Source organism: Rhinopithecus bieti, unplaced genomic scaffold, assembly GCF_001698545.2.
Source record: "Rhinopithecus bieti isolate Rb0 unplaced genomic scaffold, ASM169854v2 scaffold_15252, whole genome shotgun sequence".
NCBI classification, from domain to species: Eukaryota; Metazoa; Chordata; class Mammalia; order Primates; family Cercopithecidae; genus Rhinopithecus; species Rhinopithecus bieti.
The window spans coordinates 1,053,845-1,075,608 of NW_016808399.1; the positions used below are offsets into that span (position 1 = coordinate 1,053,845).

General features: G+C 37.3%; 1 protein-coding gene across 1 annotated transcript in view; it reads right to left on the reverse strand.

The window, feature by feature from the left end:
* The window catches only part of ADGRV1 (adhesion G protein-coupled receptor V1), a 566,041-nt gene that overhangs the window by 403,878 nt on the left and 140,399 nt on the right, over positions 1-21,764 (reverse strand). The window contains 7 exon segments of the mRNA XM_017886717.1: positions 7,385-7,549; positions 11,283-11,462; positions 13,441-13,623; positions 13,992-14,168; positions 15,427-15,629; positions 16,759-17,014; positions 19,879-20,025. Coding sequence (XP_017742206.1) covers positions 7,385-7,549; positions 11,283-11,462; positions 13,441-13,623; positions 13,992-14,168; positions 15,427-15,629; positions 16,759-17,014; positions 19,879-20,025 — 1,311 coding nt within the window.

Sequence of the window (21,764 nt, forward strand, 5' to 3'; positions counted from 1 at the left end):
TGAAGGAATCAATTTGGAGTAGACCACGGGATACACATGCCATGCCACGAACCTAAATAACAGGAAGAACAACAGAGGGGGTGCTATGGTTTGGCTGTGTCCCCACCCAAATCTTATCTTGAATTGTAGCTCCCATAATCCCCACATGTCATTGGAGGGACCTGGTGGGAGGTACTGAATCATGGAGGTGGGTTTTTTCCAATGCAGTTCTCATGATAATGAGTAAGTCTCACAAGATCTGATGGTTTTATAAGGGGCAGTTCCCCTACACATGCTCTCTTTTCTGCTACCATGTAAGACATGCCTTTGCTCCTCCTTCATCTTCTGCCATAATTGTGAGGCATCTCCAGTCATGTGGAACTGTAAGTCCATTAAACCTCCTTTCCTTTATAAATTACTGAGTCTTGAGTACGTCTTTATTAGCAGTGTGAGAACAAACTAATACTGGGGGTAAGACCCATTTCCTGACTTCTTTGAACTCCAGGCCACAGATACTATACTAACCAAGAATAACTGGTTGCCACCTACCTCAGAGCTTTAGTGTTCCCACTGTTATCAGCTCTTTCCTCCTTATATCGATTCTGAGTTTCCAATTCATAATATGTAGAGAGTAAAAGGAATGAGAGTGATGCACTGCATCCCAGAATTACAGATTTTTCATAAGTACATCTAATGAGGTCTCAGGCAGGGAGTACATATTTTCCTAGAAGCCCTTACAAAATTTTAAAATGCATATATTGTAAAATAACAATAAGCAACTATGAAGAAACAAAAGCTTAAGTGAAGAGATTAATACTATTTAATAATAAAAATCTCAAAGAAAAAATGCAAGTGCAAAACTACAATGTTCATGAGAAACAATAAAACGCAGAATTCAAACTGCAGAAAATTTAATCAGTGATGCACAGGACAAATTCAAGTTGTTTTAGAATGTGGAGGAAAAGGTAGAGATAAAAATGATAAGCATCATGATTCTCTCTCAAAGTATTGGCGTAGCTGTTCTCTGTATATTTCCTTTCCTCTTATCTTCCCAGGACCGTTTGATTTTTACTAGCCTACAGTGATACTTAACAAAGTTTCTAGAAGTTACTCTGCTAAGAGAAAGACAAGAGAGGAAAGACATAATAGGGAATACTCTTGGGACCAACAAAAGTGGATGGGGCGGGAAGGAAGCAGGAATGGGTAGAAGGCAAAAAGTCAAAGTGGGCAGTGAAAGAATAAGTTATATCATAAAAGACCAAGGGAAAGAGAGGGAGAACTTTTCAGAACAATCTTCTCTTGAACGTGGCCCTACCCTGCATCTCTGTGGTGGATGCTCTGATGTTCACTAAGATTCCCCTCCTGGAAAGGACTCATTACCCTGTCTGCTGGAAGGGTTTTCAGCAGACAACTCTCATCTGTCAGGCTCCTTTGCAAGTTGCCTTATCTGAAGACAACCCCTTCCCACATGGTCAAATGCTCTTCCTGGCATGCTCTACACACAATAACTGCTCAACACAAGATTATAAAACTTAACATCATTCTAACTCAGACAGCTCTGAAGGGTCAGTCCCATTTCCAAATAAATTGTAGTATACTGTAGTGTCAGTTTCAACTGCCTCACAGTTTGCCTTCATCCCTGCCCAATCCTGCTTCTTCCACTTACACAGGTGTTGACCTCAAGAGTACTTCCTAAAAAGCCTCTGGACACCAATCTCCACCTCATAATTTTCTCCTCAAGGAAGGTAAAGTGCAATATCCCCCTGACTTATCACCTATGGACCATTCATCAGTTCCAGAGAGTTGTATGTTTCTATAAACAGAGTATGGAGCTTAGTTGTCCTGCATAAAGTAGAAATAGGAATGAAGAACTTTCCCCTGTTACCAAGGTAGGATTGAACAGAATTATTGTGAGACCTTCCCTGTAAGATGGGCAATGGTGACTCTACAGTCACTGTTACATTTTGAGAAAGTCCAGGAAACATTTACACAGTAAGTATTGGTACAACCTAGGATGTACAGTAGGTACAACAGCTTCTGTAGACTAGGTTTCCCTATTGCCAATGTGAATACTAAGTTGCTATGAGAACGATTTGTGGGAATGGAGATCAACCTGGGCATTATTGATGCAGTGGATACCACTGGCCATAAGTAGAACTGAGAGATGATGAAAGGCATCCTCAAAACCAATTAGAACCTGTGGGAGACACAGATCTTTGTACATATTCAGACACAGACATACAAAAACAATGGAGCCATTACACAGTTGTACATGAAATATACCAGGCTGATGACCAAACAAGTGGATGGAGAGAGTGGAATCTAGAAACAACACCATCCCTCCTAATGCAGTACTCTAAAAACGGATCACCTTATTCGCTGGAGGAAAAGATCAGATTATTTGCCATTTTAGTGTAGATTTTATGCTCAAAACAAGAAAACCTTTTTAATCACCTGGGAAGTGTATCTAGCAGTAAGAATCTGGTAACCAGAAAATTATTGCTTCTTATTACTGAGGAAAATCTTTATAGACATTTGAACTAATTTCTAAATTCTAAATGCTTCTCAGGTGAGAAGTTTTCAGATCATGGCTAGGGCACACAACCTAGATGTTTCATGAGTCATCATGTGTCAGAATCTGAGAAGTAAGTGGATGATATACCTGCAACATCTGGCTTGAGATTTAATGCCATCGGGATAATCACACTTCAAAAATGATGGCAGAACAGGTGCATGGCAAATAGACTGCCAGAGGGCATCACTGATGACCTCCTTAATCACATCTTGCTATACTGAAGGGAAAAAAGGTATTTATTTCTGTATTGCAATCACATTGCAATACTGAAGGGAAAAAAGGTATTTGTATCTCATGTTGCAGGCTCTGAAGAAGAGTCACTAGACTGAAAAAAAAAATGTAGACATGGACCATGTAAATGTATTTGTTGGAGTTCCTTTGGAAAACCCCCTACAGAGCTTTTAATGTTTTTAATATTTATTCTCTATTCATTTTCAAAAGTGCATAGGTTTAGACTTTCTATATCTGCTGTATACCTGCTAGAGCCAATTTCACATAGGTTTTTAAAATTTATTTGTCTACATTTATATAATCTCTTACAATTTTCAATATTTTCTCTTTTAATAATTACTTCCTTCTTGTCAATTCTTATTTTCTAAGTTTTTTAAATTTATGAATCAGGTTTTATTGGTATTTTTGTTTTTTAACTAATTGCCTTCTGGTTTCATCTTTATTAATTTAAGAAAGCAGTTTAGATATTAAATTAAGAAAACTGTTTAAACATGATTCTAAAAGCAAAACTATAAAAGACTGACAAATCTGGACTAGTTTCTTCTCTTTGGCCTGTTTGTTCATCCCAGAGTAAATATCACACTGTCTTATTTACTTTAACTGTGTATTATTTGACACACTGGCTAAGTAGGGCCACCCTCCATATTCTTCTTTGTGAGCTGCTGGCTATTCTTGGCATTTTGTATTTCCATGTATATTTTAGAATCAGATTATCTCTTCCACCTCCACATCCTCTCTTCCAGAAAAAGACTTAGGAGTTTGATTGGTAAATACCACTGTCCTGTGGTTAGGTTGGTATTATTCATAAAAAACAAAACAAAACAAAACAAAACCTCTGTGCTCAGCTTAACTGGGCCCCATATGCTGCTTCCCCACTTCTTTTGATTATTAAAACTAGCCAAAGAATGGGAAGAGGAGGAAGAAACTGAATGAACACAGGCAACCAGAAACATCACATCCTACGGTGGGTTGGTTGATACTCCAGCCAAGGTGCTCAGGCTCATGTTGATGAAGACATAAAGAAACAGAAACAGATCTGTAAATGTCCAACCAAACTTTGAGAAAGGGAGTCATTCTTACAAGTTGCAGAAACCAACTGCATGGGCCAAAAGATTATGTTCCTCCTTCAAAGTAGATAGGACCTTGCACCTTCACTTCTTATCAGTGTGGGAGGCTGAGACACATACAGATGGACTGTAATATGCTTGCTATTCTCAAACTACTTATTGTGTTTCCGTTTTTTTGATTGGCTGAAATACTTCCTTAATTTCTTTTCAAAGTGTACATGGATGTTACAACCTATGAGTTTTTGTAAGTTTGACATTGTCTTATTATGTTACACAATCAGTATTTTGAGTCGGTATAGAAGTTCCGCACAGTCAGAATAGTCAGAAAACACACTTAAAGGGAAAACTGACTAGACTTGGTAATCAAATACATGTAACAATTACAGAAAAGGTGCAGCTGGGGATGACACCCAGACATCCAGCGTGGTTGATTGGCTTTGCCTTCAATCAGGAGAGGAAAAATGTGAGAGAGGGGTAGTTTTGATGGTAAAATGTGGGCAGAGTCTGAATTTAAAATTTGACTATAGATCAGGCACAGTGACTCACGCCTGTAATCCCAGCACTTTGGGAGGCCAAGGCAGGTGGATCATAAGGTCAGGAGATTGTGACCATCTTGGCTAACACGGTGAGACCTCGTCTCTAGTAAAAAATACAAAAAATTAGCCAGGCGTGGTGGCGGGCGCCTGTAGTCCCAGCTACTCAGGAGGCTGAGGCAGGAGAATGGCGTAAACCCGGGAGGTGGAGCTTGCAGTGAGTGGAGCTCGTGCCACTGCACTCCAGCCAGGATGACAGAGCAAGACTCCGTCTCGAAAAAAATTAATAAAAAATAAAAAATAAATTAAAAAAATTAAAAAATAGCTGGGCATGGTGGCACAAGCCTACAGTCTCAATTACTTATGAGGCTAAGGTGGAAAGATTGCTTGAGCCGGGAGGTTGAAGCTTCAGTGAGCTATGATTGCATCACTGCATTACTGCCTGGGTGACAGAACAAGACCCTATCTCCAAAAAAAAAAAGAAATTTTGATATAGGTAATAATAATCTATTGTACATTTCAAAACAGCTGCAGAATAATTAGACTGTTCCTAGCATAAAGAAAAAATATTTGGCCGGGTGCGGTGGCTCAAGCCTGTAATCCTAGCACTTTGGGAGGCCGAGATGGGCAGATCACGAGGTCAGGAGATCGAGACCATCCTGGCTAACATGGTGAAACCCCGTCTCCACCTAAAAAATACAAAAAACTAGCCGGGCGAGGTGGCGGAGCCCGGCCTGTAGTCAGCTACGTCGGGAGGCCTGAGCAGGGAGAATGGCCGTGAACCCGGGAGGGGAGCTTGCAGTGAGCTGAGATCCGGGGCCACTGCACTCCAGCCTGGGCGGCCAGAGCGAGCACTCTGTCTCCAAAAAAAAAAAAAAAAGAAAAAATATTTAAGGTGATGGATATCTCAAATACTCTGATTTGATTATATGAATACCAATTTATCACATGTACTCTGAAAATATGTATATCAATTATGTATCAATAAAAATTTCAAAAAAAAGAATTTCATTTCAGATATCTAGAGTTTCCATGCGTGTGTGTGTGTGTTGTGTGTGATTTCTTCCTCCCATCATGCATATGGATTTCCAAAAAAATCCCAGACATAGTAAATATTATCACATGCATTCACAAGTAATACTATGCAAAAGAAAATCAAAGACAGCTTTCGAGGTGTGGCCACACAGGGTGACTACGGTTACCATTCCCCTCAGCAGCCACAGCACAGCGCCCACTGCCTCTAGCAGATGACTCTCTAGGGACATCAGGTGCCAGTTCTCCTCAGGAAGATGATCAAAGTTACTGGTGAAAGGACAAGTTCTGAACAGAAAACCGGGGGAAGAAAGCCAGGATCTGTCAGAGGGCGAGTGGGAAGAAGTTGGGGTGTAGAAAACGGAAGCAGCAAGAGTCTACAGAGATTGACCCCAAGGAGCTTGGAACCCCATGGGAAGTAGGTGGGAGTGCTTCTCTCCTCTCCTCACTCCTCTGACAATCTCCTGATTGTCAAGCTTCTGAGGTGCCACTCTGTGCTCATGACACAAGACAAGGCTGTAAGTGGCTATTCGGGAACTTCCCAGGGACAGAGAACCGGTTTGCTAGCTTGTGCAGGCGTGTCTATGTTCCCCTCAGACCCAAACTGAGATGGAGGATGCCATAGTGGTTGTGTACCTGTAGTGCCACTGCTCTGCCTGAGACCACTCGGCTCTAGAGTCACTGCACCACCAGATCTCCTGCAAATATACCCCACAACTGGCTCTGACGTTGGGAAGCACGGAGGTCAGGTGGGTGCCAGGGAGCTAAAGGACTTCTGGAGATCTAAGATCCACAATATAGGCTGCCCATAAGGGAGGGGGAGCACAGCCCACCAAAATCCCCTTGGGACAAAGGAAATGCAGGCATAGGGCCAGTCACTGAAAACAGCAGCACCAACGCCTAGGGACAGTGGTAGAGGTGGTCATCTCCCACTCTAGACTGTTGCAGACACAGCTGTGGTTCTTCCCACTGGGAGTTAGCGCATGTACACAAAGAAAGCTTTTTTGTGTGCTTTTTTCAGTGACTCTATCCCTGCTCAAAGTGAGCCTGTGCCACTTGGGCTTACAGGAAGAACAGGGCCCAACTCCCCCTCCTTACACAGAGCAACAGTGTCCCAACAATGGAGGACAGACAAGTTGTGAAGTTGCTTGCCCTGGAGCAAGGGAAGAGGCCTGCCCTGAGCCCATTTTGGTACCAGCTCCTAGAGGGGCACATCTGTGGCCTGCAGCTGCACTGTGGAGCCAAAGGACAGTCTTTATGAAATGAAAGTCATGAGTACTGCAACAGGGGCACGAGAGGGAAGAAAACTTCATTCCTGCTGGCCCAGGACTAGAAGCTGGTGTACCCCCTTACCACTCCCCAAAAGACCCCAACACATTCCAACATGATCGCTTCTTACCATCCTTCCCTGCCTGCACCCCACACCAGGGCAGGTGCTTCCACTTAACATCAGATATCAGTCAACCTATTCACAATAGCAAAGGTATGGAATCAACTTTAGTGTCCACCAACAGTGAACTGGATAAAGAAAATGTGGCAGATATACACCATGAAGTACTACACAGACATATAAAATAATTAAATCATGTCCTTTGAAGCAACACAGATGCAATTAGGAGCCATTATCCTAAATGAATTAATGCAGAAACAGAAAATCAAATACCATGTGTTCTCACTTATAAGTAGGAACTAGACAATGAATATATATGGACATAAAGATGGAAACAGCAGACACTGGGGACTATTTGAGGTGGGAGGGTGGGAATGGGGTGTGGGCTGAAAAACTACCTATTGGGTACCATAGTCACTATTAGGTTACGGGCTCACCAGAAGCCCAAACCCCAGCATTATGCAATATACCCATGAAACAAACCTGCATATGTGCCCCCTGAATTTACAATAAAAAGGAAAAAGAAACTCAAAGACAAATTAGGGAAAAAACACATGAGTCCTAATGCTGACTATACCTCATCAAAATGAAGGGTCCCATTCAAAGGACTAAGGTCATGTTTAGCCTTCTCATCTACGGTCCACTGAAGTCGGACGGTTCCTTTTCCTCCTGGGGACCGGACAACCGTCAATATCACATATGAATCTGGGTCATCGGATGAAAGGGATTCATCAATCATTACCTGAAAGAAGAAAATCCAGTAAGGCAAAAGAAACAAATGAAAAGAGCAGGATAAACAAATAGAATCTTATTTCTGTTTACAATGACTGCAGTTTTAAAGTTTAGAATGAATGTTACATGTTATGATCGTGTGGCAGAAATTTTTTTTTTTTTTACCAAATCCCACTTTCTATTCCTAGATGCTCAACTAGTTGGCGTTTCCTGTTTTCTCTTGCAATTAGGTAGGGCATGCGACTGAATTTTGACCCAGAGAATAGAGGCAGGAATGACTTCTGCTGCTAGTATTCTTGCCATAAACTTCCACACAAGACCCCACATCCTCTACTTTTCCATTTGGCAGGTGAAGAGAGAGGATGCCCAGGACACAGAAGAGGACAGAACCTCAAGACGGACAGAGTCTAGGGCCTGAGAGCTGCCAGTTGAATAAGAGGTGTCCATAAGCATCAACCGACTGGGCACTCTAGTGCAGGATTCCTGCATGAAGAAGAAATGCACATTTACTATATGAAGAAACTGGATTTGGGGGGATCTTTGTTACTACAATCATGCTCCCCACATAATACAGACCTAAACTGTCCTCTGTATTATCTGTAGTGTACCTACTTTAGTGAGTCGAAGTTTAAAAGTGGTTTATTAATCTGAGATAAAGAGAGGAGATTCAATACATTCATTTACCAGCACTATTTATTTTTTATACAAGTCCTTATTAACAGATCTAGTTTAAGTGAAGTACATATGTTGACTCTGTGAAGCAAAGTCCTCATTGAACTTATATCATCCATCCGCTATATAAATAGAAAATATAACACAATGCTTTCCACTTTCAAGACAGATAGAAGCTTAACATGCAATACAATCTTGTTTTGTTTTCTTCATGAGATTTGCATTGATGTCAAGAGCAGATTTAGAACAAACTGAAATGAGCTTCTATTGTGTGTCAGTTCTTACATATACCTTATCTTATTTAAGCCTCACAGAAACTCACAGAAATCTGAGGGCCAGATATATACATATATTTGGAGATGAGGAGCCTGGAATCTAATTAGGATATTTTAACTCCAAACTGTTCATACCACTCCTCAGGGACTAGAGATATTTAGCAAGAAAAAAATAGAGAAAATCCATTATATAAGTCTTCTTGATTCTATAGATGTAACATTTTAGTTTAGGTTTCACAAGTAGATTTCCATGGGTCTCTGCTATTCCCAGGGCTTTGGTGTACTTACCACATTGCCCTTGTGAACAGCTTGTTAATTTTGATGGATTTTTACTAACAGTCTTTTCTTAATGTACCTCAGCTGTGAATTTAATCTGTGTCACCAAATAATGCTAACAGAATGTTTATTGTGTGCACAATATTGTATATCTCATTAAGGTTAAAAGATAAACTCCATGTTACCAAGAAACTTTTGTGATAGGAAAGATAGGATATAAGCAAGGGAAGCAGTCACAAAGGGCTGAGCATCATGCAGCTACTATTATCACCAACAATCAAAATAGCCATCGACATCTAATGAATTAAAGCCCAAGCACGTGTGCTTTACATATTCAACAATACAGTAGGAATTGGGTAACCTAAATCTTTCCTTTAGACTCTAAGACAAATTGAAAATTTGTAGCTGTAACGATATTATTTCCCAGACCAAGTGTGCTTAACACTAGGTTTAAAACACTAGAGTTTATGATCGCAGTTACAATAAAATGAATAAAAATTATTTATGAATACTAGTGTAGGTGTTCATTTACTCTAACAGTAAGAGTAGATTATAAACACATTGTCCAGTGCCCAAGTCCAAAAGTTTGATGAAAAATGTTATTGTGAAGTTTCATCAATTGAAGATTTGAACACTAAACCCTGAACTTTTAATCTAAACTTATAAGCTAAGAGACATTTTATAAAAAATAAATTACATATTCATGTGTAATTTTCTGCTGCTTGGGAGATATTCACAGTCACTCTTTTGCCAATCCAACACTCCTTACAAACACAGCTGCCCTTTTTTTTTTTTTTTTCAAGGAAGAGCTCATTGGGCTACAGTGAAAGTTTGTTCTGTCCCTCTTACAGGTCTCATTTTCTTATGAAATTGAAATTAAATAGCCAAATCATTAGGCAGTTATTTGTTATATTTCAATTTTGGAGCATCTGGGAACTCCAGCACTTGTAGGCAAGCTGTGGGTCTAGCCTTGCATCCACAGGACAGTAGAACACTATGGCAATTGGTTTATCAATTAAAAGAAATCTATGTGAATTATTGACTACCTATAAGTGATTAAATGAAGGGAATGGTGACATATGGAGCTGGAAGAGTTGCTGAGTATATGGGGATTATCTAAATACTTTTATGGATTATCTAAATACTTTTATGGATTATCTAAATACTTAATTCATACCTTGGAATTTCTTTTGAAAGGTAAGGTCATAATATTATGTCATAATTATGTAATAATAATTATAATGGAATTTATAGTGTTTTATACTTAAGATGTAGTGACAATTTAGTACTGGGTACCAAATCTGGCTGCACAAACACTTAGCTTTCATGATTAATTAGGCTTTTTTTTCTCTCTCTCTCTCTGTGTGGCTGAATCAATAATAATTGGGTTCCTTCTTTCAAGTCTTGGAAGTAAACAGCCAATAAGAAGTGAGAAGAAATACAGAGAAATACATGAGCTGGTGGGGGGTGACTGTGGTGTTTTGTTCTACATAAGTCACAACAGACTAGCATAACAGTGGGTAATATAAATCCCTCACCAGGTAAACCCATTGTGGGATGTAACACCCAGACCCATGACAGAATCCTGCCTGTGACCAGAATGGTGGTCTGGCAGTAAAGCAGGCAGAGAATAGGTGGTGTGGATGAAAAGTACATCTTGGTCTACTACACCCAATAAATAGGAATCTGTTCCCCTTCGTAATTTCCTGATATTAAGGCTTACATTACTATCAAACTGTGTGCACAGGCTGGAGGATTGGCCCCTAATTCAATAGCCCACTCAAAAGATCCTTGAGAAGAGACTCAAACGTGAAGGGTAATAAAGACTTTCTTTTTTTTTTTTTTTTTTTTTTTGAGATGAAGTCTCACTCTGTTGCCCAGGCTGGCATGCAGTGCTGCACTCTTGGCTCACTGCAACCTCTGCCTCCCGCGTTCAAGTGATTCTCTTGCCTCAGCCTCCCAAGCAGCTGGGACTACAGGCATGCGCCACCACACCAGGCTAATTTTTGTATTTTTTTAGTAGAGACAGGGTTTCACCACATTGGTCAAGCTGGTCTCGAACTCATGACCTTGTGATCCACCCCGCCTCGGCCTCCCAAAGTGCTGGGATTACAGGTGTAAGCCACCACACCGGGACTTGTCTTTTTTTTTTTTTGAGATGGAGTCTATGTCGCCAGGCTGGAGTGCAATGGCATGATCTCCGGTCACTGCAATCCCTGCCTTCTGGGTTCTAGTGATTTCTCCTGCCTCAGACTCCCAAGTAGCTGGGATTATAGGCACACACCACCATGCCCAGCTAATTTTTGGATTTTTAGTAGAGCTGGGGTTTCACCATGTTGGCCAGGATGGTGTTGATCTCCTGACGTTGTGATCCGCCCTCCTCGGCCTCCCAAAGTGCTGGGATTACTGGCCACCACGCCTGGCCAAGACTTTCAAAACAAAAATGCAAGATACTTTCTACTCAAAATTACATGAAACACTAGCCTGAAATAATGCATTCCCCTGATATATTTAACTTACTGTCTTTTCTTCAAATCCAAATACTCCAAATGGAGAATCATTTTGTGGAATAACAACAGTTACCACAACATCATCACCAAGTCTGCCACCTCCAGCAACACTGATCAAGGAAATATTGAAAGTCTCTGTCAATTCAAATTCAGCATCATCAATTATGGTCATTTCTATCACTGCAGTAACCTATGAAAGAAAGGAAGGAAGGGAGAAAAAGAAGGAGGAAAAGAAGGAGGAAGATAGGAAATGAGGAAAGAAATAATGTAGTAACAGTTTTTGCTTATATATATTTTAATTTTTTAGCTGAAACTAAAAAACTTAGAAACATGGTACAAAAAAAGTAGTTCTTTTGCTTATAATATTCGTAATACTTTTAAAGTTGTATATATTTATGGCATATATATTTATGGCATTTTAAAGTTGTGTATATTTATGGTATTTTAAAATCAGAAATTTGCTGTCTATTACTTTTAAGATAAAAAATTATTGATGTGATAAGATAGTATTATTTATACATTAAAAACAATAAATCCTTATTCTTAAAATGTTTTTAATGTCGTGCAGGTTCTAATACCATTGCACAAACATAAAATGCGGTATGCTTGGTATTAATATTACATGATATGAAATTTACATAAAAATTACCATTGTCTTCCACAATTAAAATAAATCCCATTGGTTTCAGATATTGTTTTGCAATGCAGTCAAAAGAAAGGCAGAAAGAAGACCCAAATGTGCTATTCCTGGATGTTTATAATCAGGATTTAGTTCAATTTTCTGAGTCTATGTTAAAAGTTTTTATAAACTTATAAATAAATAAACCTTGATCCAGCTTGCAGTTTCACTATTGGTCATAAAATATTCCAATGTTTTGACACAGACATTTATCAGAAAATGAAGTTTTTCTATCTAAATCTACCTAAAATCTTTAACAACAGAGAAAAGTGAAAAACCTGGATATCACACTCAGACAGGTGGAAACGTGAATAAAATCAAATGCTCAAATAGAAGCTAACTAAATTGCCTGCACCTCAAATCTGTGCTGTAAAATACAGAGTCCCTTCCTTAGAGGATGTGAATTTTAAGAATAAACCTGATCCTCAGGATGCTGGTTAATGATGGAACTTGAACTTCACGCACAGATAAGGAGTTGATAATGTCATTAAAGTTGGAAGGCTGCTTCAATGATTCAAATCAATGTATTTGTTTCAAATCAACGTATTTGTTTCTGCTTTTAACATAAGAATCTCATTGACTTGCATGCTGCTCTTTTACTAGGAAATGTTTCAAGTTCTAAAACTGTTTTAAAAGCTCAGGATTTCAAAAATATTAACAATAATATGTTTTTCTGTGTAGGAAAATCTAGATCTGTATGCTTACCTTTTAACAGCATTTACTACTGCCCACCATGAGCAACTAAGTTGACGCATACTCTGGTAATCTGTCTAGCCAAAATAAGGCTACCTGTGGACAGAGGTGCTAGTTGAAGTTACTAACACTTCATGGTTGTTCATAAGCCTTTTCCACTTACTGATTAAAAAAAAAAATGTATGAAAACATCTTATTCTTACATATTAAAAAATGCCAAGTTTACAAAATTTGTAATTCTTGGGGAATGTTTCATAACATTTAAGACTGGTAAGCCTAAATCTAGAATATTGTTTTTCAGTTTTCAAGTTTTAACTATTTTGTTCATTTTCTCTTAGTCAATTTTTTAAATTATAAAGGGCATTTTAGATATTAAGTAAAACTGTCCGTACTTTTAGTGCAAATTCTAAATAAATATCTATATTTACCGGCATTAAGAAACAAAATAAAAGATGAAAGAAACTAAAGTCCACAGGAATAGTCTAGTTCATCAGACAGTTTTCTCTATATTGTTAGGCATTTCTAAGTCAATTATTATCCTGTTGTGTAACTTCTATTTATTTTAAATAAAACTGGGGCGGGGGTTCAGAAAAGGGTAAGATTGTTGTATCTTTATAAGTCTCTTCCCATGCCCATTAATAAATTGTATTTCAATTAATAATATTTGTTTGACTCAACATAGGAACATTTAGAGTATAATGCATTTAGCAATCACTAATGTACATTCATTTGATGGATGCCTACAAAATGTGTGAAGTACAACGCAAAAAGACTAGTATGTTAGTGACTGGCGTACTTGTCTATCTGCAAATTCAAGAATCCCATGAGATGGTTTAAAGTCTTCCAGGCCAGCACTGTCTGGTGATGCTTTCCAATAAACATTTACTGCCCCAAAGCTTCCAGCCAGCCGGACTACAGGAACTTGAAGAACGTTCAAGGGTGGAGGCACTTCATAGGCAGTAATAACTTCCCCAGCGCCCTTTAAGTAAAGAGTATCAGTTGAAAGGCAAGATAAAACGGTAACTCTCATAAGTCATCTTTCTAAACGTATTGTTTCTACTTAACTTTCTATACTTCATCCTTCAAAGTAGAAATTAACAATCAGATATAAGCATGCATAAAAGGTCTTCTGAACTCTTACGTTTAATTTAATGAAAGTAAACTTGTTGAATCCTTTGGTCTAGCCCAAAGAGACCTAAGAATTAGTTTATAAGAGCAATTTGGTTACTTATCTATTTAAAAATAGAGACAAAGCTAAATGTTTTTGCAAAAAACATTACAAAACACTGGCCAAAACAGCAGGGAGAGGCTTCTGTATGACTGTAAACAAATGAAAGTTCGTCTCACTCTAGTAACATGAAACATAAAAATTCCTCTGGGATCATCATTTTCTTCAATCATTATCTCAGCTACTTCCATTCCAGGCCTCCGCACACTTGGCTGTCCTGCAGAGAAGTCAGTGTTCACCAGGTTCACCTCAGTGATAGTGACAATAAATCCTTCCTCTAATTCAGGAATATCATCCTGGGGAATGGGGGAAAAAGATGGTGTTTCATTTTTTTTAAGACATTTAACTTGCATTGAATACTTGATATGTTTCAGTAAGGAAATAATTGACTTTGTTCATGGGAATGGGCAGATCTGTCAAACACAGAAAAGATTATTGTTATATTTTAATACCTTCCCACTGACAACTTCAGAATCTATGGAATATTCTAGCTCACTGGTGATGTTTCAATGGAATCTTCACACTCATTAGCAAATAAAATAATTTTTAAAAACCTATCCTGAAATTTTGACCATATTCTATTGTATGTTTTACATACTTAATATCCAAAAGAAAATTTAGGAGAACACTGGTAGATGCTACATGCATTTTTATAGGCTCTAGACTTGAAAATCTACGATGATAAGCCTATATTTAACATTTTAAATTTCTTATGTTATTCACATAATAAAAAATTTCCAAGACTAAAAAATACTCTAAAAAGAGGAGAAAACAAACCCTCATTTCTATTCCCATCCCTTATAACTTCCAAATTATACTCTTCAAGAATGATACTATTACCTAAACCACTAAATTACACTTTAGTAACACTAACATATGTAATAATTTATTTAATAAACGTAATATATTCTATGGTATAATAATATATAAGATTAATACTTATTTATATAATATAAAACAACATTTGTTTTTTATAAAATATTAACCACTAATCCTATTTAACCAATTTCAAAATTTCTTGTGATCATTACGGATATATTTCACACATCTCCCCTCTTTTCTTGTTTTTCTCTCTCTCTACAGACATATATGGATAAATACAATAGCTAAACCGATCTAAACCATATGAAGGACTATCTTGATTCAAGTTAATCATATCATGAAAGGAAAAATACTTATATTAAATGATATAAAATAACACAGATTGATTTGGGCATTTCATTTGTTGCCATTAGTTTAAAAACTGACAAAACAAAATTACAGTGGGTCCAATCAGATATAATTAATCTAAATTCAGTGCTTCAAAATTCATTCAAACAATATTCCAGTTCAAGAATAAATACAAGTAATAGACATCATTTTTGTCAGCCAGTTATAAAATATTCATTCTTTATTAAATATTTAGGTGGGTGGGAACATTAGCTTACTTTTTTTTATGCTTAAAAGCATCCTTTTATGAAAAGAAAAAAAGATTTTTACCTAGAAGAGCATCACAATTTTACTTAAGAGCATTTTCCTTTATTTTAGATCACATTCATGGCAGCCTTGACTTACCGGCAAAATGGAAACTTTGGCATGAGCTTCTTTTACATTTTCTTTCATTATGATTATTGTCTCTTGCAATATATAATCTTCATTCTCAGTAGCTTGATTATCGACATGCAGTAAGAAATTGGGTTTAGCTCTCAAGTGAATGGCAATATCCCCAAGTAGTCCTTTATCTCGAGCTATTTGTAACCGAAGAGTGGTGGTGTTTTCTGTAAGAGAAACATGCCACAAATAAATAGGCTTTTCTATTTGCTGCTAATGCTGTTCCAAGTACCTAGAGTGGAACACTCTACTCTATCCCTTGTAGACAGTTAAGGAAAAAGAAGTGAAACAAAGACAATGTATACTCCCAAGGATTATTCTGTGCTTGGTCTTCCTGGTCGCCAAAGTTGGGCAGAGAATCACCATCCACTCCTAACATTATGTCCCAGTTCTAACCCCCCACTTCTGATTCTCTAAGCACCCTTCTATGTTGCACATGTCATACACATTAATAGAAATTGCTGCAAAGTCTTAGGGAAGTACAGATATGCAGGCTGAACAGAGATGATAATTATAAATGCTCAAAAGATTCTTCAAACAATGAAAAATTATGTATACAAAGTCATCATTTAATGACTAATCATTAAGAGTGATTTTGTTCTTACAGTGATGTGCCTATCACGAGGCTCAAAGTATTTCACAGCACCTAACTTTTATTTCATTGTTTAGATTTTAAAAACTTAATATGCCATATTAAAGACCCAGGAACATAACTACATGTTGTATTTTTCCCATTGACTATTCATGTGAAAGGTACTGGAAAGCTGGATGTCCATGTTAGTATGTGAAAAGTTTAGAACCTTCACCAGCAGCTAATATGAATACTTACTTGGGTGATGATTTTAGTACTCAAAAGAGAAACTGGCCACTGTACACTTCCAAGGATAAAATTATTCTAATTACTATTTTGGATTAAACAATTAATACCTTTAGTGCCATGTACATTTCACTGTGTTGCTCACTGTTCTCTGTAACTATTGAAAATCTACAGAAAGTATAGCTGAGTGAAGAGAACAGATGAATGATGAAAAAGAAAAAGTAAAAAAAAGTCACCTCTACTGCACTCACAACTAAAATATTAATATTTCTATTATAATGTATCTTTTAAAAGATACATTTCCTATAACATTATTGCTAGGTGATTTCACATGATTACCAAATTTAACAAGGATTGAGTATGACCTGTCAAACTGAAAAGTCATACAAAAGAGAAATTTACATTCCTTATAAATATTAGAATTAAATTATCCAATGAAGCTTCTCATTAAAACTTGAAGGATATTTAACAATATTTACCTTTAGGCTCTGCTACTCTAATGAAGACAGACACAGCATGCCAGCCCACCAAGCCAAAAGGTGAGTCACTGGGCAAAGTTGTTATAACAGACTTGCTTCTGTCCTGATCAATAGTAGCACCTATGTATGAGTCCTCAACTCCTTCTGTAGTGATACGGGTGAGGGTTACAATCACAACCTCTGATAACTCTGGTATATTATCAGCAAGAACAGTCAGAGTGATTGTTGACAGTACCTGGCCTTCAGTAAATGAAATCTAGAATTTTAAAGAAAGAAGATGTTATTTATTTTGTAATTGTCACTATGTAGTAAGAATATTTAAAAATTTAATTTTCTTTTATTAAACCCATAACTTAAATAGCAAGAGATATTTAAGTAACATAATAATATGATTCTACAAATCAGATGCCTTTCATATTAACAGAAGATTGTTAGGAAAAGGAAAAGCAAACCATTTATAAACTTTAAGCTAATAATAATAATAAAAAAAAAAACATGCAGCCAAATTGTCAAATACTGGAGCCTGAATTCCATTCTAAGATAAAGTATATAGTCTCTCTGGGAATCTGAGTTCTAGATACCATATACAAAGATCCATAAAAATAAAATAAGGTGGCATACTAGCTTAAAGATTTTTCTCTACAAAACTTTTGCCCAGATTATTTCCTTTGACTAAACTCTGAACAGATATATCACTAAGCAATGAATCAACTAAAACACAGGTGGAGAGAGAAAGATAGGGAGAGATGCAAATCATTAGCATCTCTCTTATCCTTTTGTGTCTCTCCTGTCTAAAGAGTTAAATCCAAATTTGCTAAAAAGCATCTGAAATCCTTGCTGATAGGACTTCTTGAATGTCATTTTCCACTGATTCTTACCTCACACACCACTCTCCAGCAATGCAGCTACAAACTATAATTATTCAAACTAGCATTATAGGCTGATGTATCTACCTTTGCTGACATTCATCTTTCTACCTGGAAAAGGCAATGGAGAATATAAATTCAAAAGCTCTATTCAGTCTATCATTGATGGTCATTTAGGTTGATTCCATGTCTTTGCTATTGTGAAGAATGTTGCAATGAACATACATATGCATGTGTATTTATCACAGGATGATTTATATGCCTTTTAAACTCAGTAATGGAAATGCTATATTGAATGGTATTTCTTTCTTTAGGTATGCAGTCACAAAAGAAAAATAAGATCATGTCCTTTGCAGGGACATAGATGGAGCTGGAGGCCATTATCCTTAGCAAACTAACACTGGAACAGAAAACCAAATACCACATGTTCTCACTTATAAGTGGCAGCCAAATGATGAGAACACACAGACACATAGAGGGAAACAACACACACTGGGGCTTATTCAAGGGTGGAAGGTGGGAAAAGGGAGAGGACCAGGAAAAATAACTAAGGGGTACTAGGCTTAATACCTGCATGATGAAATTATCTGTACAACAAAACCCCATGACACAAGTTTACCTATGTAACAAACTTGCACATATACCCCTGAACTTAAAATAAAAGTTACAAAAATAAATTCAAGAGCTTTAGCAATAAAATCAGAGGTCAGAAAACTACTGCCCAATGGCCAAACCCATTTGTCATAAATCAAGTTTTACTGGAAGACAACCAAGCTCATTCAATTGCATATTGTCTATTGCTGCCTACATTGTCTGCTAATATTGCTTATATTTTCTAGCACAATTCTATTACAAAGGCAAAGTAGTAGTGAAAGAGACCAAATGGCTCACAAAGCCTAAAATATTTACTATCTGGCCCTTTACAGAAAAAAAATGTACTAGCTCCCTGAATGAAATAATTAATTCTTCCAAAATATAGTCTATGTTTAAGGTACCATTTTATATTTAAATTAGAAATAATTGTAATCATGTTTATATAAGAAATGACAATTGGGGAAATATAAATCAGAACATATAGAACCTGACAGACACAACTTACAGTTTTGGTAGCTTACCTAAAGTAAATATTAAATGCAACAGAATTTGCTATAACACTCTTAATATACAGAAGCTCCAATCATCTTTGAAATAATACAGAAACCTAGAATTGATGAACCATGATATATATCTGTCCTTTTTTTGAGACAGTTCCATGAGAGTTCCTTTAAAAGAACTCCTCAGAGAAGTATTTAGGCAATATACACGGACTAATCTATGAAACCGAAGGCAAGCCAAGAAGACAACCCATCTTCCAGCTAGGAACGAAAGGCTCTCTGATCCCTCTTGTTGTTAATTATGTACTTATTTGGCTCATTCCGATTCCATTCTTGAACCTCAGCTCCAGCTATACTATTCTCCAGTAATGGATAATCTTGTCGTCTGGCCAGATCCCTTCTTGGGGCTGATGTACCCATCCCTCGGCTACTAGGAACAACAGGTTCTGTGCTCCTCATTGGGAATCACCCTGTGCTACAGCAAAGGTCTCACTCAAGGTTATACCCAACCCTGAGGGTGGCCTGAAGCCAAGGACTGCTAAAATGGGGATGTCAATGGCTCAGCTCTAAACTGGGAACAACTCCTAAGGACCAGCTCATCTCCTGAACTCAGCTGCAATCAACCTCAGCTGCAATTGCCTGTGGATCAACTTCTCCTTCTGCACATCCTCACCTTCCTCATATCCTCATAGATGTATCTCCCTAAAATCCTTCTGTCCACAACTCTCAATCTTAGAGTCTATTTACAGGAAACCCAACCTCTACCACTCCACAACTCAGATCTACTTTTTCATATGCCCGACTGTTTTACACAGACTTGTTCCCTACTTACTACTTCCATTGTGCCTAAATCTGGAAACCACATTTTGATTTTATCTTTCTAACAATGTGATGCACCCACAATGTGGCCAAAGAATGTACTGAAACTCAAAAACAATGACCTTTTAAAGGAAAATTTTGGTTTTATATTTTAAAAAAAGAACAATACCCACAACAAGAAAACTAACCTTAAAATTGTATCCCTCTCTACGATGATTAGTAGCAATTCAGTGTTGACATGGTCAAACTCAAACACTTCCTCCATAAGGCAGGATTTGGCCCCATACACCACTAGTAACCATAATTTAAAAGTGTCTCCTATAACTCTGTAAATTACATACCACTCCTGAGGTAGGAAATATATCACTAATACTTCCATCAGCTTCCCATGCTACGGTTATACGACCATATGTGCCTTTCAAGCGTTCAACATTCAAGGTTACTAGGCTATCTTGCTCCATTTCTTCCACTTGCTTATATAATGAATTCTGAAAAAGTACACAGAAAGTCACAGGGGGTTACCTGAAATTACATAATCAGATTTCTTTTTTTGTCTCATGTTATTATGAATTTGCAAACTTCACAGTCCTAAGCAACATGACATAGTAAGTGAAAACAACAATTAAAAAACAGTCACACAGAATGACCATGATTTAAAACATACATGTTTGAATAAGTAAAAGACTAAGTGAAAGTAAACAAAAATGTTAATTATTATAGGATTATTTTGTTTGTTTCTATATTTTTCGAATTTTGCTCAGGGAACATATATTACATTAATACTCAGAAAGCATGTACTTTTGTAAAAGTATTCATAGCATGCAAAAAGTTTGTAGAACAGAAAGGATATACAGTCAGGAGAGCAGGGAAGCCTTTTTCCCCTTTGTAACCTCTGGCAATCCCTCTAGGTCTTTGTCTCCTATTTGTAAAACAAAAGCTTGACCTATATGGTTTCCAGCATCCCATCCATGTGCAAGGTTGTCATGAGAATTAGAGCTTTCTCCTTGATCATTCACAAATGTCTCTTATCCTTAAATTCACATCCTCTGAAATGTTTCTGTGGGCTATCCTGTCTCCATTGATGGTGTTTCATCCTTAGCTTATGGCCTTTACAACTGTGTTTTCCTGCCTGAAATATCCCTTTCCCTTATGATAGAATTCCTTACTTTCTTTGTTTTTCTTATCTATGCTTCCTAGCCTCTTTCTTTTGTCCCAAACTAATTATCTATTTCTGTGTGACTACAACATTCTTCACCAAACATACACAACATCTCTTGTCAGCCATTTCACGAACTGTTCCTCAAAATGAATGCTTCAAGCAATCTCTTCTTGCAATACCCCTGGATTTTTCATATCAGTAAAGCAGGAATAAGGAGTGTAAAGATTTTTTAAAATCTTTCCATTCAGGTCACTATGATAACCTGAAAAGAGATTCCTCCATTAATTTCTTAAAACTTATGAGAGCTTCTACTTAGAATGCTAATTTGAGTAGCCATTCTATCCTTTAGCAATATTTTACACAGTATTTTAACACATTGTTACAGATGTTACATAGTAATAAAATCTTGCTCCAGGCAATCAAGCATTCCTAAACAAAATGCCCTGATTTTAAAATATGCACATAATTTATTCACAAAAGACAATGTCTTTTTAAAAAGCCAGCTCTCTCTGGCTCCATGCCCTCCATTAATGAGGGTTAATAAAATAAGTACTTTATGAAGCCAGAAAATATTTGAGAAATTCTCATTATCTACTATATCTCATTTTGAAATGAGATTGTCCAGACATAAAAGACCTGTAATGAAGAATTCTACTGAACAGATTGAAAGAATTCAGTATCTATTGGCAAGTATTAACTAACAGTAATTTTATGTCTCCAGAACAATTTTGGAACAAGCTTCATAAAGGGAAATCTACCATGCTCAGTTGAGGAATAGCACGTCCTCTCCATCTGCCGCAAGGCTACAGGGTGAGAAGATGGAACCACACAGCAGAGCATGTCAGTTCTCACCCCAAGAAGCCCAGCTCTGCCCTACAGACTTGTATAAGGCCTTGAGAACGCCTTGTAAGTGTTGTGCTTCTCCCATAGAATGACAGGTATGACAGGTTCATCCTAAGCCCCTAATGTGTGCCAGGCACTTCTCTGGGTGCAGGGAGAAAGCTGTGAACACAGCAGTATCCCAGCTCTCATACTCTTCAATTCTTGTATTAAAAAAAAAAAAAAAAA